The sequence below is a fragment of the Siphateles boraxobius genome, unplaced genomic scaffold (genome assembly GCF_051911475.1).
Source record: "Siphateles boraxobius isolate OS27281-9 unplaced genomic scaffold, OSU_SipBor_1 57, whole genome shotgun sequence".
Classification (NCBI taxonomy): Eukaryota; Metazoa; Chordata; class Actinopteri; order Cypriniformes; family Leuciscidae; genus Siphateles; species Siphateles boraxobius.
In genome coordinates, this window is record NW_027509183.1 from 94,542 (window position 1) to 121,284 (window position 26,743).

At 38.2% G+C, this 26,743-nt stretch overlaps 1 protein-coding gene across 1 annotated transcript in view; it reads right to left on the reverse strand.

Annotated features, from left to right (window-relative positions):
• Nucleotides 1-26,743, reverse strand: part of gcn1 (GCN1 activator of EIF2AK4) — a 60,254-nt gene that overhangs the window by 18,112 nt on the left and 15,399 nt on the right. The window contains exons 16-44 of the mRNA XM_077206871.1: nt 25,667-25,759; nt 24,578-24,653; nt 23,652-23,811; nt 23,377-23,566; nt 23,171-23,295; nt 22,335-22,513; nt 22,130-22,223; nt 21,284-21,397; nt 20,797-20,995; nt 19,307-19,456; nt 18,976-19,157; nt 17,666-17,746; nt 17,451-17,594; nt 15,175-15,299; nt 11,960-12,149; nt 11,632-11,702; nt 10,899-11,064; nt 10,616-10,810; nt 8,953-9,199; nt 8,098-8,219; nt 7,600-7,714; nt 6,727-6,906; nt 6,098-6,318; nt 5,431-5,499; nt 5,209-5,347; nt 2,501-2,697; nt 1,598-1,740; nt 525-642; nt 172-387 (exon numbers count right to left, since the gene is read on the reverse strand). Coding sequence (XP_077062986.1) covers nt 172-387; nt 525-642; nt 1,598-1,740; nt 2,501-2,697; nt 5,209-5,347; nt 5,431-5,499; nt 6,098-6,318; nt 6,727-6,906; nt 7,600-7,714; nt 8,098-8,219; nt 8,953-9,199; nt 10,616-10,810; nt 10,899-11,064; nt 11,632-11,702; nt 11,960-12,149; nt 15,175-15,299; nt 17,451-17,594; nt 17,666-17,746; nt 18,976-19,157; nt 19,307-19,456; nt 20,797-20,995; nt 21,284-21,397; nt 22,130-22,223; nt 22,335-22,513; nt 23,171-23,295; nt 23,377-23,566; nt 23,652-23,811; nt 24,578-24,653; nt 25,667-25,759 — 4,301 coding nt within the window. The remainder of the gene's footprint in view (nt 1-171; nt 388-524; nt 643-1,597; nt 1,741-2,500; nt 2,698-5,208; nt 5,348-5,430; nt 5,500-6,097; nt 6,319-6,726; nt 6,907-7,599; nt 7,715-8,097; nt 8,220-8,952; nt 9,200-10,615; nt 10,811-10,898; nt 11,065-11,631; nt 11,703-11,959; nt 12,150-15,174; nt 15,300-17,450; nt 17,595-17,665; nt 17,747-18,975; nt 19,158-19,306; nt 19,457-20,796; nt 20,996-21,283; nt 21,398-22,129; nt 22,224-22,334; nt 22,514-23,170; nt 23,296-23,376; nt 23,567-23,651; nt 23,812-24,577; nt 24,654-25,666; nt 25,760-26,743) is intronic.

Consider the following 26,743-nt stretch of genomic DNA (forward strand, 5'->3'; position numbering starts at 1 on the left):
ATATCATTACACCACAATGTGTATGATCCTAAATACACGTTGCTTTCCAAATAATGTAAAACTACAACTCTAATACAAATCTGATGTAATTGTTTGAATGGAAACCAATTTCCAAACACCACACATGCATGTTTTTCGTGTTAGACTGAAAATGGCCTGCAGTTGTTGTACCGTTCTCTTGTCCGGGCAGGTGGAGGCCAGGAAGCCCAGCAGAAGCGTGAAGAGGGTGGGGAGGATTTCTCGAAGCGTGCGTGGCGTGTTGGACACCACGATCTTCCACACATGAAGAGACGCCTGTCTCACCACCAACTGTGTGTCTGAGCGGCCCATGTAGAGCCCCGAAAGCACACGGTTACGTCTCTCTGCGCCCAGCGCTCCAATGATGGCCTGGGTAAAGTCAGTAAAAATACAACATTTACACACACCGTTTCCTAGAACACAACAGGAAATGAATATATTTTCGTATTCTAATAAAAGCACAGCTGTCCTGAATGCCATGAATCCAGGGGCTCATTACATGTTACCTTATTCGACTGGGCCGTGCCAAAATTGTCATCCTCTGACGCTGTCTCTGTTGTCATCTTTCCCGATACCCCGGAGATATGGAACAGCAGGTCTCCTAGCAACTGCACCGAGCTGAATCTAAGAGAACACAAACCTTCAGCATCAGCATCCAGAAAACAGTCTAAACTTGTGAACTGATGGAAGGACCATTTAAAGGGATAGTTCACCCAAAAATTAAAATTATCCCATGATTTACTCAACCTTAAGCTATCCTAAGTGTATACGACATTCTTCTTTCAGACCAATACAATCTGAGTTATATAAAAAAATGTCCTGGCTCTTCAAAGAGCATCTGTTCATGATAAAAGTGCACCACACGGCTCTGCGGGGGTTAATAAAGGCCTTCTGAAGGGAGCCGATGTGTTTGTGTAAAAACAATATCCATATTTAAAACTTTATCGACTAAAATAACTAGCTTCCGGCTGACGGCCTACGCAAGTCTACTTACGCCTCAAGAGTAACACTGGACGATGTATGACGGAGATGTAGGAGTAGCGTAAGCTTTGACGACTCTCGCGGTTCAAACAAACAGGGCAACAAACTTAAGCTCCTCCCACATTTCTCTTTACAAATTCTGTTTTGCTGTATCCTCTGCGCGTCCGCGTTTGTTAATGCGTCAGGTCCAGTGATACTCTTTCACAGCAAATCGATGCGTAGGCCATCTGTAGGAAACTAGTCACTTTAGTCGATAAAGTTTTAAATATGGATATTTTTCATACACAATCGCATTACTCCGCTTCAGAATGCCTTTACTAACCCCCCCCCCCCCCCCCCCCCCCCCCCCAGGGCCGTGTGGAGCACTTTTATGATGGATGAATGCGCTTTATGGACTTCAAAACATAAATGGCCATTCACTGGCATTATAAAGCTTGGAAGAGCCAGGATATTTTTTAACATGACTCTGATTGTATTCGTCTGAAAGAAGAATGTCATATATACACCTAGGATGGCTTGAGGGGGAGGAAATCATGGGGTAATTTTCATTTTTGCGTGAACTATCCCTTTAAAAGGCTGATGGGAGTGTGTGTGGTACCTGATCCTCCAGAGGTCATCAAACAGGCCCTGCTCCAGCTCTGGCAGCAGTAAAGCGATGGCAGTCTCGGCGTACATGCTGATGATGCGCTGGCCCGCACGCAGGGCTGTGTCTCGCACATACTCGTTCTCATCGGCCAGAGCCTGAACACACACACACACAGATCTTTATCTACCCAGAGTCATTCAAACAGACCAGCTGATCTATGACTAGATTAGAACAATATTCCTGGATAAACAACGTAACGTAATGCAACGTAATCATGAATTTGAGAGTGAAACAATATTTAGTGGGAAATAACAACGAATGAATGTCATCCTGACTGAACTGAGACCACATGGCCTGGTTCAAGTCAAAGAAAAATACAGTTAACGAGAGTTGTTACATTTTAAATGAAAGCTTTTCTTTAGAGAAACATGGTCTGATCCATTAATGCACAATAACCAGAAAAATGTATTAAGAAAATAAATATTTATTTATTCATTAAATATAACGAAAAGTAAACATTAATTAATAATTTAAATTAAGAAAATACATATTGAGATATTTATTTTCTTAGTAATAAATTATTATTACTAAGAAAATACATTTCTTAATATTTATTTTGATAAATAAATATTAGAAAAATAAACAGATTTACCACTTTAATAATAATTTATTAGTAAGAAAATTCATTCTTAAATATTAAAATGTAAACATTTGCTTAATTATTAAAATAAACATTTTCAAATATAATAAAATAAATAAAGGATCACAATTTTGATTTCATGTTGACATCCAACAATTTAAATACTTTTGAACAATTGTGTTGAAATTTAAACTGTTTGAACTTCTGTTGAACTTGAAAATGCACAAGAAAAACATTGCAAAATGATTAATAAGTATTTTAACACGTTGTCTGACCTTTAGGATGCAGGGAATGATGGGACCCACGTATGGGGTGAATTTGTCCCCAAAGGTCAGAGGGAGGTAGATGAACATCATGATGTATCCGTCTCTGACGTGAGAAGCGATGTCCACTTTACTGGCTGTCTGGACAACGTCTGGCATCAGTTTATCCAGCTTCTCCACACCTAACGCTGCCATCACCTCAGCCAGACCTAACAGAGGAATACAGCACAACATTAATATAGATTATAGACAAACACACTGGTGTAATCAGGGCTCCACGGTGCGAGTGTTTCACTCACATTTGAGACTAAAAATAGATCTGAGCGAACTATATATAAAAAAAAAAGTCACTGTGTTGCTCAGTTCGTTTTATGAAATTTAAGGTCATAAAAGTCTTATCTTATATGTAATATCTTAAATGGCATAACATTTTTTTATTATATTTTAAGAGGTCTTAAATTTGGGGCTAGATAAACAGGAATTTGTGATAGAGCCTAATGTAATTATTACATTTCAGAAGGCGATGATTTAATTATTTAATATGAATAAAAAGTAGGAACATGATGCTGTTTCACATTCTACAGGCTCACGATTTCAGAGCACTTTACAATGAATACTACACATTTATGCGTAGTTTAAAAGATTTTTTTTGCACCTTTAACATATTGCTTATGATCTACAGTTGATGAAGTATGACAATGCGTATTTTAATAGATTTTCGGCACATTTAACTCTCTGATGGTCTTCAAAAAAAAATCACACTTGTGGTCTTCGGGGTCTATTGGACCCCAGACAACAACATTTAATTTTGTAACCGAACAATATTTTTTTTTAACAAATATAATTTTACTCGGTTCATCAATGTTTTTACTCAACATTTGTGCAGTTTTTGTAGAATTTATGATTTTTAAAAAATTTCTATAAATAAATAAATAAATATTTAATTAAATAGGATTTTTACAAAAAAAAAACAGCATTTTATGTTAAATAAACTTTATAAAAGACCCAGATTTCTAACTTTCATTCCTGGGGATACCATGGATAATTTTACAAGGTTTAATGTAAGATTTTTGCCCATTTTTTGGAAAATACAGGTTAAAATTTGTAATAAATCACTTTAACCACTAGATGGCTATAGAGCTCCATTATATGCTATTTGCTATTTGAATTACTGAAAGATATAGTTTCTAAAGTTGGATTCATATCTAAATATGATAAAATCACAATTATAACAAAAAAAAAATACTTTTTTTCAAAAAAAAATATTTTTTGTACTGAAAAAAACACAGCACACACAAAAACAACAACAACAGTGAAGTACCAAACCTGCAGACAGGGTTTTATGTGTACAGTGTCACCAATTTATTTTTGAGGTGGTTCTTCATTTTGTATGATTTTATTTGACAAATTATAAGGACTTTTTATAGCCTTACAAATGTATTTCTGTGTGTGTGCGTTTGTGTGTGTGTGTGTGTGTGTGTGTGTGTGGTTGTGTGTGTGTGTGTGTGTGTGTGTGTGTGTGTGCGCGCACATTTTCAATGCGTCTAAGTGTTACCAATTTATTTTTCTGGTGGTTCTGCATTTTAGATTATTTTACAAATGATAAGAGAACAGTATTTATAGTCTGTATGTATTCCTGTATAAATGTATTCCTCTTTATGTGTGTGTTTGTGTGTGTGTGTGTGTGTGCCTGTGGTGAGCATGATCATTTTGGATTGTGGATGTTTTTTGCATTGTTGGAAGTGTGCCACTTTATTTCTGTCATTTCTGTCTATGTGTTCTACGTTGTTTCTGATTTTGATGATGTTATTTTGTCTATTTTGATTGATTGAATACAAAAAAAAAGTCACTGTGTTGCTCAGTTCGTTTTATGAAATTTAAGGTCATAAAAGTCTTATCTTATATGTAATATCTTAAATGGCATAACATTTTTTTATTATATTTTAAGAGGTCTTAAATTTGGGGCTAGATAAACAGGAATTTGTGATAGAGCCTAATGTAATTATTACATTTCAGAAGGCGATGATTTAATTATTTAATATGAATAAAAAGTAGGAACATGATGCTGTTTCACATTCTACAGGCTCACGATTTCAGAGCACTTTACAATGAATACTACACATTTATGCGTAGTTTAAAAGATTTTTTTTGCACCTTTAACATATTGCTTATGATCTACAGTTGATGAAGTATGACAATGCATATTTTAATAGATTTTCGGCACATTTAATAGATTGCTTATGATCTACAGTTGATGAAGTATGACAATGCATATTTTAATAGACACATTTAATAGATTGCTTATGATCTACTGTTGATGAAGTATGACAATGTTTACTTGGTGTTTATATTGAAGATGGTTTTAAGAGTGCATATTTTTAATATCTTTCTCATCTTTTTGAATGAGCAGCTGGCAATAGCAAAGCATAGACATTTTAAAATAAGATTTTCGATTTATTTTGGGCTTGCTTATAATTAAACAAACTATATCCGGCGTCTAATTCACTGTCACAGGAAGAAAAATGCTAGAACATAATTACTCAATATATAGATTTTCCCTTTATTAGGGAAAAGCACAACTATTTAACATCTGCCTACATTTAACTTAAGAGCACATGTTCTTCTCTGGGGAAAAGTGCACTTCAAGCCCTGGTTGTGTGCGTGTGTGTGTGTGTGTGTGCTGCATGTCTCTGCTGCCCTCTAACGGTGCAGTGAATCACCTTGAGCGGCACCAGAGCGGTCCACAGAGCTCTGTTCTGACGCCAGCGTCTCCATGAGCCACGGCACCAGATCATCGAAGCAAGCCTCACCCATGCCCTTCACCATGGCACCCAGAGCCTTAGCAGACACGGTCCGCACCTGAGAGAGATTGACAGACGCCATTAACAACAGTTTATGAGCGGTCTTGAAGAGTTTCCACGGATCAGTGCAGACGATATTACCTCGGGCACCGGGTCCAACAGAGACGCTTTGAGTCCTGGAATCACGCTGGGTAGGTATGGAGACAGATCCTGCAAACCAATATGGCATTGAAAAAAGATATTAAAGCAATGAGCCACTCAAGGCCTTGTGTTACAGTGATTTACCACGGTTAACAGGTGTTCTTCTCTAAAATTATTGGCCTAATGTGGCTTATAGCTTTTTAAAAAGCATTTAATTCTAATAGAATTTCAAATAAATAATCAAGAATGAACAATTTTAAACTGCAGGGTGTATATGGATGCTTAAAAAATACACTAACAGTGAGAAGTTTGGAATCATTAAGTTTTTTTGTTTGTTTTGATTTCCTTCAGAAATCATTTTAATATGATGATTTGCTGCTCAAGAAAGATTTCATATTATTATAAATGTTGAAAACAGTTGCGCTGCTTCATATTTTTGAGGAAACTTTTTTAGGATTCTTTGATGTATAAAAAGCTGTATAAGATGTATAAGAACAGCATTTCATTTAAAGAATTTTTTTACGGTCTTTACGGGTCACTTTTGATCAATTTAATGCATCCTTGCTGAATTAATTTTTCCAACAACAACTTTTCAACATTTCTAACATCAACACATTATTTAGGATATAAAAGAGCCAGTTGCGGTCAGGTGAGAATCATGTCCTACCCTCTGGTCAGTTAGTGAGTACATGTTTCCGATGATCTGCGCGGCCATCTTGCGCGTGTCAGTGGATCGGTCCTGGAACGCTCTCTGGACGATGGGCATTATCAGAGCCAGAGACGGAGCGTCGATGAAGTGCACAAACTTGGTGTCCAGCAGCGTTTGCAGGCAGTGATGCGTCCTATGAGACGGGTCAGTCAAAGCGTCCAGCAAGATGGGGGTGATCGCTGCCGAATTCACAATGTCAGTTCAGTGTCCTCAAAACATTAACCCATTCAGACGCTAATTGTGTTCAAGGGACGCCAAAAGATATGGCCACACTTTATTTCTACCATGAAATAATCAAACTAAAGTGAAATGATTAATTATCCAGAATACAGAACATTATATGTATGGATTTGTTGTGAGGTATTTCAAGAAAATGATATACTGTACATGGGTACATGGTAATAGACACTGGGTTTGAATGGGTTAAAGCCCCAGTCCTTTAACACTGTGCCACACCTCCCACCCAAACAAAGCAAGCAGATTTACACAACAAACAGACCGCTGGGATCCTTTCAAACATCCTAGACTGGCAGATAATGATTTAAGCACTTCTCCCAGCTCTTTCTTTAAATGTGTGTATTTCATACCCAGGATCTCAGGGTTGCGGATAACAGAGCCGATCTGTCGGAGCGCTTGCTGACCGGCTTTCTGCACCTTCACATGAGAGTCCGTCAGAACCTCCGTCAGCTTGGGAACGATGTTCGGCAGACACGAGGACAACTGCTTAGGAGCACAGTACGCCATCGCACCCAACAGCTCCACGGACCCTGCACACATATTAGACAGAAAACTAAAACACTGTGCTTCATGTACGATAGTGATAATGATTAACAACAAAAATACATATTAAATACATATTAATATATAATTATAAAGATTCAAATAAAAAACAAATTATTTATAATTAAATATAAAATAATACATTTAAAACATGCTGTATTTCCATGTGAGACAGATTAATAAAAAGATATATGAGATAAATAATAATATTATAGTTATACAAAACTGTACTATAGTAAAAAACAATTAATAATTTAATAATTTACATGCGATTTGGTGATGATTTATAATAAAAAAAATGTATTATTATTTATTAAAAATTATGAATAATAATTATTAAAATATGGTAATAGAATAAACAATGCTCTGCATTTCCATGCGAGACAGTAATAATAATTAATTATAAAATAAAAATAAATATATACAAAAAGTATGAAAGAAACTACTATAATTATAATTAAAATACAAAATACTATAAAAAATAATTAGACAATGCACTGCATTTCCACGTGAGACAGTGATGATTAATAAAAAAAAATATTTTAAACTATTTTAAAATGATTTAAAAACAATTTAGCTTCCCAAGAATTCACACAAAAAAAACCCAAAATTAATTTTTACACATTCATATGGTAATATCTGAAATGAATACGTGTCAACAGTTTGCAGTGAGAAGAGACCTGCTTTGGTTCTCCAGGACTCCTCCTCCAGTGCCACCAGCAGAGACGGCAGCACCAGCTTCACCCCGTGAGCGCTCAGATTCTTCATCACGGCCTTGGCACAGTCGTCCGCAGCCTGACACAGCAAAACAACCAATCATGATGCAGCATGGAGAGTAAAGCATAGATGCATTCATTTATAATATTATACATTTCTCCATCCTTACGGAAAGCGGAGAAAAGTGACAATCACAGCCAATTATATTATTATCATAGCATATGTGATAAAGGTAGTGATTAGGGCTGCACAATATATCGTTTTAGCATCAATATTGCAATGTGCGAATCCGCCATAGTCACAAGAAAACGGAAAACTTGCAGGCTTCACGCCTACTTGAACACATGGGACAAATACAGGAAATACGTCTTGCAAGTAGACAAGTGGTCAAGTGCAAAGACCACAAGTGTGGGCAAAAAAACTGGTTATGATGCAGTGTGAGACAGGAGAAGTGCACGTACCTCTCTGACGTACTGGTTCCCATCACCAAAACAGAGCAGCAGGTGAGGGAGGACGTGGACCACATACGGTTCAAATAACTTCCCCAGCATGTTACACAACATCTCAAACGCAAACAGAGCACCTGTGAGAGAGAAAATTAAGGGCTCAGTATTACCTTTAACTGTGCACTCGCTCAATTATAACATGCTACTTTCCTTATTTTTTTCTTAAATTTATAACATTCTGTGGAAAGGAAGAGAGCAGGGAACGGGAGCAGTACAACAAGCAAGACTCGAACCTGCTTCACCCACATGTGCACCACAACTCATGCACTAACCACTGGCTCAAAATCAGTCTATTTATTTCATCATTACTTAATTAATTCATGTCACTGGTTTACTTTATTTGCATTGTTGTTTTTAATTTCAGTTTAGCTTCATTTTAATGTATTATTTATTTATTTATTATTAATAAACAACCGCAGTTTATTATCTCCGCTCCAACCTCCTTTATTCATTGAAAGTCTTTGTGATGTGCTGGAGGAGACTTTACAGAGTGCTGGACTCTTATGACAACACAAGATCTTGACCAAAAATGTATGCATTTATTTCCATCAAGAAGCATTGTACTGACAATGCAAGAGTCAAACATTTAACACGCTAGAAACATAATAATCACTGCAATAATGATCCAATCACAGACTCTTAAACATCCAAACAGCGACTTTTTTGGTTATGCAGTGTATAAATATAAAATCAAATATTATATTTGATAATAATATATATTTTGTCATCCAATAAAAGCACACTTCACTGAAACGTAATGCATTAGTTTCTTTTCTTAAACAGTGCTTTGTAAGCCGCAGTCTCCCTCACCTTCTCTGCGTCTGGAGTTCTTCTTGTCCTGGATGGCGTCTGTCAGAGTGCTCATGATCTCCTGCTGTTTGAGAGACAGGATTCCCAGACCTTTGACCAGGCCGGCCAGCCCGTAAGCGGCTCCCTTCCGCTCGGCGTATTTATCGCTCTCCAACAGGAGCTGCAGGAGCTTCCGCACCATCCCACCAGCGTCCTCCTTTATAGCAGGAACCAGAGGAGGGAGACAACTCGCCACCGACTCCTGAACCTGAGCAGGACCAGACAGAGAGGGATGCATGGGAATATTTTAACACTGTCGTTTATATGCATCACTAAACTGTCACTTAATGAGACAAATAACCAAACAGTAATAACAAATACATTGTATTATATACATATACAATATATATATATATATATATTGGCCAATATATATACATACATATACATATACACACACACACTATATAGCAAATCTCAACTGCTTGATTGCTTGTATCATCGCAAAATGTAACTATATTAACGCCCAGCTCTTATCTGCAAAAAGCAATTATGAAGATTAAGATCATGTTAATCATGCAACGAAAAGCTGTTTTGTAGGGCTGGGACGATACACCTATCTCCCGATTCGATACTATCTCGATACAATATGTATTGGGATTTTTTTAAGAATTGCGAATCTACAAGTATGGTGATTCGATATTGCAATGTATTGCGATTTTTACATTTAAAAAAAAAAAAAAAAAATTAAAAAAATTAAATTTTACACTAGACCATGGGGAAAAGCTAAATCGTACACTTATACAGACTGTACATGATGTATACAATGAGTCCGAATATATGCATAGTGCGGCCTCTCTCCTATTTTTTGTATGTTAATCATCCAGGCCAGCACTCTTAAAGTTTATAAGTATATGCATTGAGTGAAGCCTGCCCCTATCCTCACGTAATCATATTTACAAAAACAATTCATCACATCTTTCTGACTTATTTCAGAAGCATCATACAGAACTACATTCTCTAGAATAAAACAGTCACTTGTCGCCACCTAGTGGCGAAACAATGTAATCGATAAATGCGTTATTTTAAGCACCAAGTTTCTATCAAAAGCTGATTTACTCTATTTTGCTCGCTACCGTAGACATCAGTGTTTATATTTGAACTTTAAACTTTTATCCCAGTACTTCTGTGATAATATGAACTATTGCACCACAGAAATAATGATACTATGAGGATGAAAAGACTGTGAAGCTGTTTTAGAATAACTCTCTCTGGGTCAGCGGCTGTTCCAACACAGATTGAATGTTGCGATATGATTTTGTCAAAGGTTTAATAGACAGACATATTGGAAGATCGCGTGTGTGTTTGAATCGAGATCACAGTCAAGGCTTTTCAGTGCATTCAGTCTCAGGTCGCTTTCACGCTTCCACTTGGGACATTACAACACTTAACACTCATAGATTACGACATGCCATCTTCTGTTGGAACAAAAGTGCCTAACTTCTGTCAACCTCATCTATAAGCAAGGACAAAAATAAAGCAATTTAATTTGAATTAATACTGATTTTTTCTCCCTGCCCTTTTGCTTTGAAACAATGGAGTATTGTGAAAAGTGCAATAAAAAAAACTTGACCATCTGAGATGGATGTTAATACAAATTAAACAAGCAAAAATGTCAGCAGACCTGTTGTGACGGAGTTGAGAGGGCAGTGATCAGCTTGGCCATGATGGGTTTGACTTTCGGGTCACTCTTGTCCAGATGTTTGGCAAGTGAGCCCATGAGGATGACCACACTCTGCCTCACAGAGTCATAGCTGGCGTCCTGCGGCGCGCTCTTCAGAAACTCCTCAAACACGGGCAGCAGAGAGCTCACGTTGTCCTGAGAGACAGAAACAGCATCAGAGAGTGAGCGTGGCTTCAGGAGAACGAGAGCGAGGCTGGCGGGGCATCTGATCGAGTAACACTACCTTGCCGTGTGTGTTGAGAGCGGACAGTGCCGCTTCCAGCATGCAGCGCCGCACCTCTGTGTGTCTGTCGTTTAGAGCGTCAGGCACAAAGAACAGGAACAGGGGCAACACCTGACTCTCATCCAGGAACTCAGCCAGTTTATTCAGCGCCAAGGCAATGCCACACCTGCACACAGGAAACGCATCACTCACAAGCCAGTCCCAGGGAGGAAACTGATATATGACTCTGGGTGATTTTCAACTCAATGCTGGTGAACTGCATCTGTAGCATGTTGTTGATTATCGCAAATAAGCCTTTGTAAGTCAATTTGTAAACACGCAAGAAATCCATTATAATGGGAGATCTGTGGGCAAATGTGAAGCACTGGGAATGTTTAATATACATTTAGAAGGTATAACCAGAATATTACGTCTTTGCATTAGACTGACATGACAACCTTGTCTGTTTCAAGTTATCCAATCAGGTACCTCATGCCTTGAAAAGCTAAACAAGTAAATTTTTTGTTGATGTAATGATTTAAAGAATAAAATCAAAAATGAATAGCCTACCTAAACTACATAATAATAAAAAAAAGTCACAGATTGCCACAGATGTTGTTCAAATTCATAAATAAAAACAAACTAAACAAACAAAAAAAAAAGCTGAAAAAATAAACAAAGACATTTTTTCGAAGTAAGTTTTCCAAAGTAAATATCTATATTAACTCCACAGCCATCATGTAAATGCTCTTACCTGGCCTCCCATTGGTCTGGAGGAGCTTCAGAAATGATGCGTCCTAGAGCGTCCAGAACCGGAGGTGGTCTCTGAACACAAAACACAAGCATCACTCATAGCCATCCCATTCAAACGACAATCCAGAGTGATTCGCCTTTACAACGATGGCCATTCAATTTTAAATATTAGAGCAATGAATAAAAAAAACTAATTATAAAAGCCTGTCTGAGTGATTTATGACACGTAACACAGCGGCTTTAATTTCCCAGATGGATTTCAATTAAGCGCTACAAGGCTTGATGAAATATTGATGCCTGGTCCTAAATCTCTGGGGTGAGAGACTCACGTAGAGCTTCTGATGGTAGAGTTCAGTGAGTTGGGCCAGAACGGTGGCCGACTGCTCCTGGTACTGGCTGACGGCGCTGGACAAAGCCTCGGCACCCGCTGACCGCACCGCCTCCTCGTGGTGGATCACATCCTCGATCAGGAGTGGACAGAGTTCAGGGACGAGATCCAGACACAGAGCCTGCCAGAGCCTGCCACACACACACACAGCATGAGAAACAATAACCACTGCAAAGTGTTTCAACAATAATCAATGATTCACTGCTTGATTAGGTGTTTAAAAATCATCGTATAGCTGAAATAATGGATTTTATATACAGTACTGTGCAGAAGTCTTGAGGCGGGCGTACACGGTGCGGTTTTTGCCGTTTTACGAGCTGGCAGATGATTTTACGAGCTCAGGGGAAATCGCGTGGAAATCGGGGATGCTCACATGGTCGCTCGCAGCGTGTGACGAATTAAGAGTCGAGCCAGTTACGAGCACCTACCGACAATTTTTAAACACGTTTTAAAAATTCGTGGAGTCGGCCTGATTTTCACCAGCGTATAGGCTGTCCCCTATTGCCAAATCATACACAACCACGTCACAGGCTAGATCGATGGGGCTATACCTCAGTGGCAGCAACCATACAGCGTGTGCATACACACACATACACACGCACACAAAGGAATAGTTGAAAGGAATGGCTATTGTTCTCTGCTTTTCAAAAAATTATTTGCTCACACATTTCTGTCATTTTTCTATCTGAAGCTATAGTTGCCTTCAACATCGAAAGCTCCAGTCTCTGTGTTTAGCGCAAATGCTCACGTGATGCCAGCTCGGGAGAAAATTCATGCCGTGTACCAGTTGCTTTAATGCGATTATCAGGTTAACTGACTTGTGACGTGTGCAATATCTCACGACCTCACAAGTGCCCGAACTCGCACCGTGTACGCCCGCCCTTAGGCGTGGTTTTAGATATTTATATATTTTGCTGTAGTGTGTCAGTAGGAAATCTCAGTTCCAAACATTCCTTTTGCCATTAATTGTGATATTTTTGTACGCACAAGGAGTCTTATAATAGCCGGTATGATCTGATCTCACCATCTCACCAAAACTGAGACAGACTAAATGCAGAAGAACTGCGGCAACGTCTTCAAGACAAGGTTTCTTCAAGCGTCTTGGAGACATTGCTCTTCTGGATTTAGTCCGGTGAAATAATTTATACTTCTGATCATTTCATTGTATTTTACACTAATGCATTCACTTTAGAAACGTACATATTTTTGGCAGAAGAAACTTTTTTTATATATATATAATTAGCTGGTGAATTATTATTATTATTTTTTTTTTCCATTTTATTTTGACACAAATGCACATATTATTCTTTTTTGGTTATATATATATATATATATATATATATATATATATATATCCTTTTTTAAAGACCAATGCCTTTTAACTTTTTAACACCATAACGTCCATGATTTTAGCCGGTGACAAAGTATTTTTTTATTTGATTTGATGTGACAATTGATTGCATTTTAATTCAACACAAATGCATTTTCTCTTCATAAATGTCCATTATTTTAGGATGGAGAAATAATGTGTTTTTGTGTTGTTTTTTTGTGTGTTTTTTTACACAAATGAGAGATGCTTGCTATAAAATTATACATCAACAGCAGTTAATTTCATAGAATAGGATCGCTTTCCTAACAACTGTGAACTGCACAGCAGTCTACATGACGAACCATTTCCCAGAGCCCTGTTTTTGAGCTTGGAAAACAGCTTTGACCCCGAACCAAACTCTGATGTGAAACTGATTAGAATCAGCACTAGGGCTGGACAATAATTCAATATCAATATATATCACAATATTTTTTTTTTCGATAACGGTGATATGATTTTTAAACACATTTTCAATATTTCAATATACATAGCAGCATTTGTCACTGACTGGCGTTAGTCGCGCAGCCGTCAGAAAGAGCAGAACACAACTGGCTACTGTCCTGATGACGTACACCACAGACACGCAGCCACTGCTCAGAGCAGCGGATCTCCAACGCGGCAAGTTTCAGCCACAGAATGAGCGCCCCTGACCGCAATGCAAATGTGACTGAACGAGCTTCCACAAGTGAGGAGAAAGCAGACGAAATAGTTGATAAGAGAGGAAAGACTAATTCAGTGGTATAAATTCAGTGGTGTTTCGGTGTTTCAGCGTGCTGCAAAATGTGCCGGAGTGTGACTGCCGAGTCCGACTAGCAGCGGGAACACATCAAACGAGGATCAGGAGATAGACTGTGCCGATGCGCGCGTCCGCGGCCAGGAACGTCGCGTCCACACTCTAAAAATAGCTCACCGAAAGTTCTAATGAGCGGGTATCGCTCCCTGTGAATGTCCTGACGCGCGCACACACACGCACACGACGCGCAGAATCCAGTTCTCTTTCTTTAGCGCTTGAATAATAACACACACATTTATGCCAAAATGTCCGTTTTGTCAATTGTATCCTCACAAGAACAGTCTAAATGAGTTATATAAAATCTTAAATGAAAGTTAAGAGTAGCCTAAATGAGAAAATTAAATGCGTAAGATCCTCTCATCAGCAACAGATCTTAAAGGGACAGCAGCCAATTCTGTCTGTCAGTTAAGTTAACCAAAGAACAAAGGGGAACAGAGCAAATTACTCACTGATCTTGTCTAAAGAACGTGTGTAGCTTTAATAAGGATTAATCTATATTTAATTTATAATTTATGCAGTTCAGACTATTTGATAACCTTATTCAATTTCTGTATATTTCAGTTTTATTTACACACAAAACATTAATGGTGAACATTTTTGACTTGTTGATTTTGACTTGTTTTTGACTTTGAATATTGCTACCCATATGCTTTCATAGTCTTGTAGCAGGTATTGAGAAGAGAATATTATTGTTATGATGGGTTATTTCATTGCTTCATGTAGTTTGTTATGGTGCAGTAGCGAAAGACTCCTTTCGCAGATTTCATAGACTTGGCAAATTCATTTTTCAGAAGATTGTAGGAACAGACATCTGTTATGGGCGTTCTTGGCAGTTTTTCAGAGGCTTTTATATTGTTCATATCGGAATTATATCGTATCGACCGAAATTAAGAAATATATCGTAATATAAAATTTGTCCATATCGTCCAGCCCTAATCAGCACCACAGGCTGCAGTGTGTAAAAGTGATTCTACGCTAAAACTGCATGACTCACTTCTCTGCCAGAGCTCTGCCTTCCTCCTCCACATCAAATTTGGCCACCCACAGTCTCCTCAGCATCTTCAGACCGCTGGCGTCAGCGCTGTCGGTGGGTAACGCCAACTCCATCTCCAGCAGACCCTACGAGAGTCAGTCCACAGGTTTAATTAAAACATTTCATAGTATACAGTACTGTCAATACAAAGTAGGGCTGCACGATTAATCACAGTTTCCATGTAATCGCACTTAAACCGATTTGGCTTATCGTGATTTTGAAATCGCAAAGGCTGTGATTATTTGTCGTGCACAGCTTGTCATTGATGAATGGCTCTGTAAGCGCTGCTCCATCTGAAAGCACTGTGAGTTTGAGTCACTAATAACGTGCTTTTGACAAAGAACATCTTTCCAAGCATGAGAAGCATTTATGAGCCTCTTGTCCAACAAAAGACAACATTTAATTACATGTTTTTACTCCAAACTCACTTTGTAACAACAGTTGAGCTCCTCCTTCTGTGAGATGATGTGCTTCTTACACAGAATAAGGCAGTCGTTTGTTTATTAGTCATGTTTAATCAATCAAAGCGTTTCAATCTTCTGTTTATTCAGCTACAGCGATAGGGATTTCCTGGAATGACGTGCATTGTCTACTACTTCTGCGGGGCATATTTGGCATGTGTGTTTGAGACGCCCTCTGGTGTTCAGTTGGATATGTGGTGTGTGTGTGTGTGTGAGACATGTCCTCTGGTGTTCAGATGCATATGTGGTGTGTGTGAGACATGTCCTCTGGTGTTCAGATGCATATGTGGTGTGTGTGAGACATGTCCTCTGGTGTTCAGATGCATATGTGGTGTGTGTGAGACATGTCCTCTGGTGTTCAGATGCATATGTGGTGTGTGTGAGACATGTCCTCTGGTGTTCAGATGCATATGTGGTGTGTGTGTGTGTGTGAGACATGTCCTCTGGTGTTCAGATGGATATGTGGTGTGTGTGTGTGTTTGTGTGTGTGTGTGACATGTCCTCTGGTGTTAAGATGTGTGTGTGTGTGTGTGTGTGTGTGTATGTGTGTGTGTGTGTGACATCCTCTGGTGTTCAGATGGATATGTGGTGTATGTGTGTGTGTGTGTGTGTGTGTGTGTGTGTGTGTGTGTGTGTGTGAGACATGTCCTCTGGTGTTCAGATGGATATGTGGTGTGTGTGTGTGTGTGAGACATGTCCTCTGGTGTTCAGATGGATATGTGGTGTGTGTGGGGGTGTGTGTGTGTGTTTGTGTGTGTGTGTGTGACATGTCCTCTGGTGTTCAGATGGATATGTGGGGTGTGTGTGTGTGTGTGTGTGAGACATGTCCTCTGGTGTTCAGATGGATATGTGGTGTGTGTGTGTGTGTGTGTAACATATCCTCTGGTGTTCAGATGGATATGCGGTGTGTGTGTGTGAGACATTTCCTCTGGTGTTCAGATGGATATGTGGTGTGTGTGTGTATGTGTGTGAGAGAGGTCCTCTGGTGTTCAGATGGATATGCGGTGTGTGTGTGTGAGACATGTCCTCTGGTGATGGATATGTGGTGTGTGTGTGAGACATTTCCTCTGGTGTTCAGATGGATATGTGGTGTGTGTGTGTATGTGTGTGAGAGAGGTCCTCTGGTGTTCAGATGGATATGTGGTGTGTGTGGGTGTGTGTGTGTGTGTTTGTGTGTGTGTGACATGTCCTCTGGTGCTCAGATGGATATGTGGTGTGTGTGTGTGTGTGTGAGACATGTCCTCTGGTGTTCAGATGGATATGTGGTGTGAGTGTGTGTGTGTGTGTGTGTGTGTGTGTGTGTAACATATCCTCTGGTGTTCAGATGGATATGTGGTGTGTGTGTGTGAGACATGTCCTCTGGTGATGGATATGTGGTGTGTGTGTGAGACATTTCCTCTGGTGTTCAGATGGATATGTGGTGTGTGTGTGTGTGTGTGCGTGAGAGAGAGGTCCTCTGGTGTTCAGATGGATATGTGGTGTGTGTGAGACATTTCCTCTGGTGTTCAGATGGATATGTGGTGTGTGTGTGTGTGTGTGAGAGAGAGGTCCTCTGGTGTTCAGATGGATATGTGGTGTGTGTGAGACATGTCCTCTGGCGATCAGATGGAGCAGCATTTACTAATGATCAGCTGTGCTGCACTGACAAACCGCGCATAAAATAATCGCAGCTTAAGCCAAATCGCGTTTAATTCATTCATTGCGATTAATTGTGCAGCCCTAATACTGTCAATACAAACGTGTTCAAAGGCAAGATGACATCAGAATAGTACTGACCCTCAGCGCAGCGTCTCTGACAGAGAAGCACGAGGACAGTAAAGCCTCCAGCAGAACGTCAATCTCAGGCTGTTCGGCGAGCGCACATCCCTCCTGCCCTCCAGCGCTGGTACACAGAGCCGTCAGACAGTCTGATGCCAGCACCTACAACACACACACTGTCACAACACAACTCTCCTCAAATACTGTGCGTGTCGCTTGATTCCAGGCTCTACCTGAAGGCGAATGGTGGACGTGCCAATCACTTTGGTCAAAAGTAGCAGCATACTGACTCTGGGCAGCAGTTCTGGGCCAGTCTGGACAAACAGGAAAACACATTCATTATAAACTCCTGGCGTTTCAGTTATACAGACATGGATAGACTCATTTATTAATTGCAAATCATCTTAAATTCAAGGGCACATGAATGAGATCTTACTTTATAAACATAGAACTGGATTTTTTTTTCTAATTAGATTTTTATTTCATTTTTACTGTATTTTTAAATAAGTAAAAAATATTTAATTGTATATTATATATAAATTATATATGTATGTATATATATATATATATATATATATATATATAAAATGGTAGTAATGATTTTTTTTATTTAATAATGTAATCTTAAGTTTTTTTTATTCAATTAAACTTAAATTATTGATTTAGATTTTTTTAAGATGCAAATGGAGATTCTGTTAAATAACGCCACTGAAATGAAACATTCATAATCAAAACAACAAAATGTATATAATAATATTTCATATCACAACAAAATTCAAATCATCATATCCTACCGCACCTAATTGTGGTCAACCATTTATTAATTCCGAAAACAAAAAGTCATCAGAAAATCACATGAGATCGCTACAGTAGCAAATGACAACCATTCAGACAAATAATAAAAAAAATGTCTTGTTCCAGAAGCCGTTTCAATTGCATATGTGTCACAATAAAAAGATTTTAAAGGCCTGTTCAAATCAAGAATTATAACGATAACTATATTAGCGTCCACACCAGCGGACGATAGTGTCCTGTTTTTTATAAGCGTGCAGCAGTTTTTTCATCTGCCACTTTAATGCTCAGGCTCTTAAAGCAGGATGAATTCTGATTGGCTGTCAATGTTTTTATCATTCATCAGCTGGAAAAAAATCGTTGTGAAAGTGATCCAAAAGATACAGCTTCTCTGTGCCGTTATCGTAATAGCTGTGGTGTGGACTCTGATATTCATCATATAATCAGAACGGATTTTTAGAACTATATCTTTATCACTATAGTTATCCTTGGTGTGAACGGTCCTTAATGGCATTCACTTGCATGCTAATTAGTTTTGTATAAGAACATTTACATGTCAGTTTCTGGCACGATTTTTTCCTCGTTTTTAATATCTGACCAAACCCACATAACTTAGGATCTATTTCAAATCTGAAATCTTAAATTGAATAAAAAAAAATCCTGAATGACTTCAGTTAATGCAAAGTTGATGGATCAATAAATCAAAACCACAGATTAATGACAAAGCAACTCGTTGAGAACCCAGCCGTACCTCGTCTATCACCGTGTCGTCCGAATGCGCCCGCAGCTGTGCGTGTGTGTTGATGACCTGTAGCGCGCGGGTCATCGTGAGCTCCGTGTCCTCTGAGGATCCGCTGCTCTGACTCAACACAGCCTGAAGAAGCGGGAAACAGAAGGAGAACGCCGGCGCTGGCAGGGCAAACGCTTCTGACCCTGCAATCATTGAGAGGTTTGCCAAGTTACAGAAGCTCTTTATTATTTTTTTGGACCATGAGGTCCACATTCTTGCACCAAAAGACCTGTTGTATTTTAATAAATTTTTTCCCCTCTGCTGCGTGTGTGTGTGTGTGTGTGTTATTCACCGGTTTTGGCGTCTCTCTGAGGTGTCGTGTTTGCGTGCAGCAGTAAGATGGTTCGCTGAGTCGCTGTGTTCAGATCTTCTTGAGCCCAAGCAGGATCCAAATCACACTCTGGCTTCAGCTGACGCAAGGTCACATGACCCACGAGAACCGCTAAACATATAGAGAGAAAAACTAATTTGAGCCACATTCACACATGAAAGCGAAAGTAGACATCTGTTATTCACACATGCTAAAACAATCGAAGGAACAGCATTAACCCTGTAAAGCCTGACACATAAAATAATCGACATGAAAATCTTTTTTTTTTTTAAATGGAACAGTTTATCAAACCTTCAGAAAAAAGAAAAAAAGAATAGAAGTTTCCATACGTGTTTTTGAGTATCATATTTGATGCATCAGGCTTTTATGACTCAAATAGTCTGATATAATGAGAATATAGAGCTCAAACTCGAGGAGGAAAAACACCTCATTTTTATTAAGAGGTCCAAACTAAGATGGCCCAAACTAAAAAATATGCAATTTGGTGCAAATGCTGATATTTATTTGGCCAAAACACAAGATGAATTCAATTCAATACCTTTATTTGTCCCCCCAGTGGGGCAATTAGTTTGACAGCATAGGAGCACACAAACTTACAGACACAGATACACATAATATGATAAAATAACAATGCACATTCTGATCAAATTCAATAATGTGTAAGCTACCTTTCCCTCCTTGCATTTAAAAGTTCTGATAATAAGATGATATTTACTAAGATCAAATGTTTTATGATCCGTCTCTGTAGTTTTAAATCATACAATGCAATACAATGATGATTGAGAGATGAACAAATAAATGTTCCTCAAAAGTCTGATGATCAAAATAAAACACTGATGCATGGATAATCAAGAAAACCTCAGTTTCTTCAGTCCAGTATGTGTTTATCTTGAAATATTACTAACAATATTAAAGATAATCTTAAGTCTACTAAACAAAATCATTAAAGATTTCACAGCAAAAGAAACGTGAACCACCATTATACTAAAAGGCCTTTCACTTGCTAATAAAGAATGAACTATCAGGCTAAATTTCAGGCTTCATAAATTTGCACATCAAACATGATACAGTAGTTTTATAGGGTTAAACATGCATTTGCATTCACAAAAACGTACACAAATCATTTATTTAGGTGAAACTCGAAAAATTTGAATATCGTGCAAAAGTTATAATTTTGATGATTATGGCTTACAGCTTATGAAAAACCCAAATTCTAAATCTCGTAAAATTAGAATATTACATGAAATCAATAAAAAAAAGGATTTTAAATACACAAATGTCAACCCTCTGAAAAGTATAATTATGCATACGTATATAGTTATATATACTAAATATATTAGTTTCACCTTTTAATTTGAATTACTGAAATACATGAACTGTTGCACGATATTTAAATTTTTCGAGTTTCACCTGTATATGAAAACAAGGAAAATATGAAAAGGAAGGGTTACCCAAGTAGCGCAGGTGTTTAGGCATCAGAGTGACGCCGATGCGCAGGAACACCGGTGTGACGCGTGGAGCCGCCACAGGAGACTGCAGGAGGGGAAGAAGAACCTGCACGACTGCAGGAAGATGAACCCAGATAAGAGGAGGACGACGGGCCAGAATCGCATCTAACAGACCCATCGCACACTGCAGCTCCACGTCCAACTGAGAGAGAACAAGAGTGGTGTTACACTTAAAGACACTTCAAAAGTGAATCGATCACCTGTTTATTCATGTGCACCATATTTAACTCTACATCGTTCGTGCTCAAACAACAACAACAGAGTCCCTTTTTTACTTTCGGTAAACAGTCAAGTGTAATCTTAATATTTAGCAGAGAGGTATACATGTGCATGAACACATTTTTTAATGTCTTAAACTTAACAATTGGTTTGTTCACGCTGATGATGCGTCTCGGGTGGGTTTTAGTAGCCTGTGGCTGTGACCTCTTACCTCCTGCAATCTCTTGCGGATGCTGGACTCTTTCTCCAGCTGGTTCTGCATCATCTCCTTCTGTTTGCTGGACAGCTGGATCTCCTCTTTGATGCCTTTCTTCTTCTTGATCTCCTGAAGGACAAACACAAGGGGAGGCTCAATCAAAATGCGCGGTATAAAATAGAACACACTACACCAGATACTGTATCCTACAATGCAATGCGCTTAACTTTGTTTCATTTGTCAGTGTGGTGGATGAACAGGATGCTATTATTGGCCATGATTTTTAGTGTCTAGACTTCATTATTTGGTCTAACAAAAGTTAAGACATTTTAATGGTAATGCTGATATAAAAGTATAGATAATATATAAAAAACTAAACACGTTAAATAAGATGTACATAAAATGATCACCATCACTGAAATTTAATTATATATATATATATATATATATATATATATATATATATATATATATATATATACTATATTTACTATATATTTTGCACAATATTTAATAGGGCAGTTAACAGATTGACACTAGGTGCCCAAATGTTTACTAGGGCACGGATAAATCGGCCAGCCCAATAGATCAGTCTATAACTATTTTTTTTTAAATGCAAAACACTATTATAAATTTGCTAAATAATTTTTTATCTTCAACATGACAACTAAATTAAACAGATAATGCAATGAGATGAGAATGTTCTGCATCTCAGTTGGAAATATTTATTGTTGCATACTGTAAATAGTATTTGACTAAACAAGTGTACAGTAACTATTCAGCATGCACACTAGAACATAGTCCAAAACAACATGTTCCCTTTAATATTCCAGCGGATTGTTTGCAGTATTTCTCGCTCACCTCTTGAAGCTCCATTTCAATGATCTGCTCTTTGAAGGAATAAGCCTTGTTCTCTCTTTTCATGTTGCCTTTCTTTGTGCTCTCCTGCTGCGCACTGCCAAACACAACAGCAGTGTTTACAGAAGAACCATGTGATTCTCATCCATTCAATACCTCAAAAAATGAAGTTCATTCATTCCATCTGGACTGATTCAGTTCACTTTACCTCATAATGATGCTCTTATCATAAAGTTCTCCCTCTGGCGTTCGCATGATTGCATATTCCTGACGCGTCACCTGGATCATCGCATGATTGGACAAGCGGTGGGTCACGTGATCCATGACACGTGGCAACAGTTTAGTTGGAGACAGAAGCGATAGAGAACCGACAGCATTCTGAACAGCCTACAGCGAGAGAGAGAGAGAGAGACACAATAACAATCATAAATCCAGCAAAAATCTGACCTGAATCTTAAATGTGTCCCATTATATCAATGCAATAATTAAGATAGTTTGAAAACACAGTATATACAATATATATCAAATAAGATGTATATAAAAAGGCTGCAATACAATTATACTCATACATTTTACACAATATTTATTTATTTATTTAGGAAAATCAGAAAATGGGCATTATTTATTGATAAGTCTGTCAACAGATATTAATCTTAAATACATGCCCTACTATATCAATATGTGTGTCCTACTATATCAATGCAAAATTAAAGTCACAATGAAATCAAAATAGACAATACTATTTTTGCAGTATTTATTATAAAATATTTATCCGTGCACATCATTCTTTTTTTAAATTCATGTGCCTCGTAATCTTGAATCAGAAAAACTTCCCCTCCCTCTTGCAGTGACATCTCTTCTCATCTGTGAAGACGAGGGCGGGGCAACCTGTCACTCACATGAGATCCACCAATAGCAAACCACAGGGACAAAATCAAGCCCCGCCCTACATTTGTTCTTGTTCCAGAATCCGTTTCACTTCAATATTCGTCACAACAGGGAAGAAAAGACTATCGCAACTTCTCATGCCGACTTTAAATGCACCTGATTGTCTGTGTTGGCTTCTAGCAGGCGAGGTAGAATCTTCTCCAGGTGTTTGTCGATAAAATCAGCAGCGTCCATCTTCATAGTGGACAGAAGAGAGGGCCACAACTCAGACCTGATGGCCACTAAAAAAGAAAGAGCGTGATTAACAGCTATTGGGATATTCCTGTACGGATGCAATCAAATCCACTGGGAGAGAGACGGACCGATGGAGGGATGATGGGTAACGATGAGAATATCCAGGGCCAGTTTCTCCGTCTCTGCCGGGTCGTTCCACTGGGCCGCCGCCGAGCAGATAACCCTCAGAGCGTCCAGCAGGATCCGCGGAGCAACATACGAGCGTCCCGTCTCAGTCAGCTCACCCGTCTCCGTATAAAGAGCTTCTGACGGCAGAATCTGATTCCAGAGACGTAAAAATTAGCAAATTCAAAACACGTTAGTGTGAAGTAGCCTAATCGTTCAACTCCTCTTCATCCCTCACCTTGTGTTTGTTAATAATGACACGCAGTTCTCCCAGAAGGCCGTGGGCCAGGCTGGATCCGCCCAGCGAGGACAGTAGCTTCTTCACGGTCTGCTTAGCATGTTTACGCACACACCACTGTCGGGACAGCAGCGCCATAACTGTGGCCTGATGATACATCCTGAGGACGGCAAACAAGGGTTTGAGTCACATGATCACTCACAGATGCTTATGAAGACGGCAAGAGTTTTTGCACTATTGTTGAATGCCAAAATTCACCCCATTTACTTTCTTAACCCCGTTATCAGCTAATTTCAGCAATGCTTTAGTGGGGTCAAAATACCCCCAGACAACACGGAGTGCGTAAAAATGTGTACAGGCATATGAAAACTGTAACACAAGATATACATGTTTATGAATTCTTCTAATAAATAAAAGTAGCATAATTTCAGAGATGTCGAAGTTGCTTTGGGGTCAATTACTAAATTACTAAAACTAAAAATTATATAATTAAAAACTAATTTAAAATATTAATAAATCCTGTAAGATTATATTAATAATACAAAATAATTTGGAAATGAGCAGTCAATATTTTTTTACATAATGAGGTCAAACAAATCAAGCAAATGAAAATTTCACATGCATTTGTGTTTATTAATTTGTTTAGTAGTCGTGTAACAAGTGGTTAAGGTAGAGTCAGCTGATCAAATCCCTAAACAAACACTTTTAGGGTGAAATAAGATCCCATTAGGCTTTATTTTGCATATCACATCCCACTTTTAATGATCCTAGAGTTGCCTTAAAGTTTTCTGACTGAATATTCTTTGTCATTACGAAATTAAAAAATGAAACGTAGAATTGAACACAGGAAATAGAATTCCTTCTGCCAATTTAACGAATAATTAAATTCTACACAAAACATTTCAGGGAAAATAGTAGTGACTCACTGAGACTTGCTGTTGTTGAGTCTTTGTGGCTGATCCATGAACAGTCTTTCACACAGCAGCAGGATGGTGCACAGAGCTGTGGGTAGGGTACACAGGTGTGTGTGTGTGTGTGTGTGTGTGTGTGTGTGTGTGTGTGTGTGTGTGTGTGTGTGTGTGTGTGTGTGTGTGTGTGTGTGTGTGTGTGTGTGTGTGTGTGTGTGTGTGTGTGTGTGTGCGCGTGTGTGTGTGTGTGATCATCAGATTTACTGATTAGTAACTAAAACAGTCAAACAAATTCATTAACATAAATGAAGCTGAAATAGAATAAAATACAAACACTAGATGAAAAACAACTTTAAACATAACTGAAATAAAATAATTTGAAATACTAAAATTACTAAAATTTTAAATTAAGCTAAACAGAAGTATAAAAAAACAATAATCCTTTTATCTCCCTTTATTCACGCTGAAAAAAATCTTCAAAGAGGACCTAATAAGCTTATTTTTACATGTTCAACTTTATTTAGTGTGTAATGTTGGTGTTAAGACCATAACAAGCTCTGCAAAGTTACAGCACAAAGTCACTCAAGTGGGAGTTATTCTCTACATCAGTGTCACTGTTTCTGAACTTCATGAAACGTCTCCATTGTAGTTTTCTTCCGGGAATGGACACGTTACAATATTCCTCATTTAAATAATTTCCACCCATGGTATACTCAAAATAAAGCAGGGGTTTCATAAAGACAGGAACTAAACAGGGCTGCCTTTCGCAAAAACATCATAAGCCTAAGTTGATCGTAGAACAATTGCCATCAATGGTGTCTATAATCAACTTAGGCGATGCTTTTGGGAGAAACAGCTCTGAGTGTTACTGACAGACTGGGAAGAGAGGAGCTGCAACCATGGAGAATATGGGGAAAATGTGTTTTTTGAACATTCAAGCATGAAAATCTATTCTAGTAGAGCTCAAAAACAAAATCAAGACTTTGTAAAAAGCACAATATGGCCTTCATCGTCTAACCGCTTTAGGCAAAAAATATTCCTCCGAGCCACATCAATGAAATCCTAAAATCGCCTCTGGATAAGTTTGATAAATGGAGCGTTTCTGACCTTCTTCACTGGCCTGAGAGAGAAACTTCTCAGTGGTGAACAGAGGCTTCTTTTCATCCAGTATCAGGTTCCAGAAAGACGCCAGCTTCGCTTCTAAAGACACAGAAGAACATGAAGATCACCAGCATGAGACACAGGAGGACGTCAGCAGAGTTTCAGTTGATGTGTTTCCATCTAAAAGTTGTGAATTTAACTTGTGTGCAAACTTGAATATCGCAAGAATATTTGCGAATAAAACAGCATATCCATACCATGTGTTCAAGAGAACTTAATCATAACTTCCTGGAAAGTTGGTGCAAATGATATGTAATAAAAATGGAAGTTGCTGCAACCGGGGAAGCCATTGTAGCTCTTTTTTCCTTCATTATAAATGACTTGCGGCTCAGAGCGACAGAGGAAACGCAATAAACGATGTTGTTCTCTTGCGTTCGGGTGCTGGTGTTTGGGAACGCAATCATGTGAGACGCTTTTGGAGGGAATTAAACCAAATCATTCTGATGACAGACTTTGGCTCAAAGTGGTTTCAGAACCACCAAACAAACATTTGAAATGCCGTGATGCGATTGGTCTGCTAGTAAAGTCCAGTTATCCAACCAATCCTCTTTTGAGGCAAAGTCACAAAAGTTTTTTGTTCCGCATCAAGGTAAATTCAGTAAATGTGTTTCCATCATAGTTTAAGCTTACAGGTGAAACTCAAAAAATTAGAATATCATGCAAAAGTTATAATTTTGATGATTATGGCTTACAGCTTATGAAAACCCCAAATTCAAAATCTCAAAAAATTAGAATATTACATGAAATCAATTTAAAAAAAAGGATTTTAAATACAGAAATGTCGGCCCCCTGAAAAGTATAATCACACAGATATATATATAGTTATATATACTAAATATATTAGTATCACCTTTTAATCTGAATTACTGAATACATGAAGTTTTGCATGATATTCTAATTTTTCGAGTTTCACCTTTCTTCTTATCAGATAAAAAATGTATTCGCCTCAATTGAGTGCATTAGTTTTTTACGTGGATTTTTTTAATTTGATGTTTCAATCCAGCGTTTATATGCAATATCCCA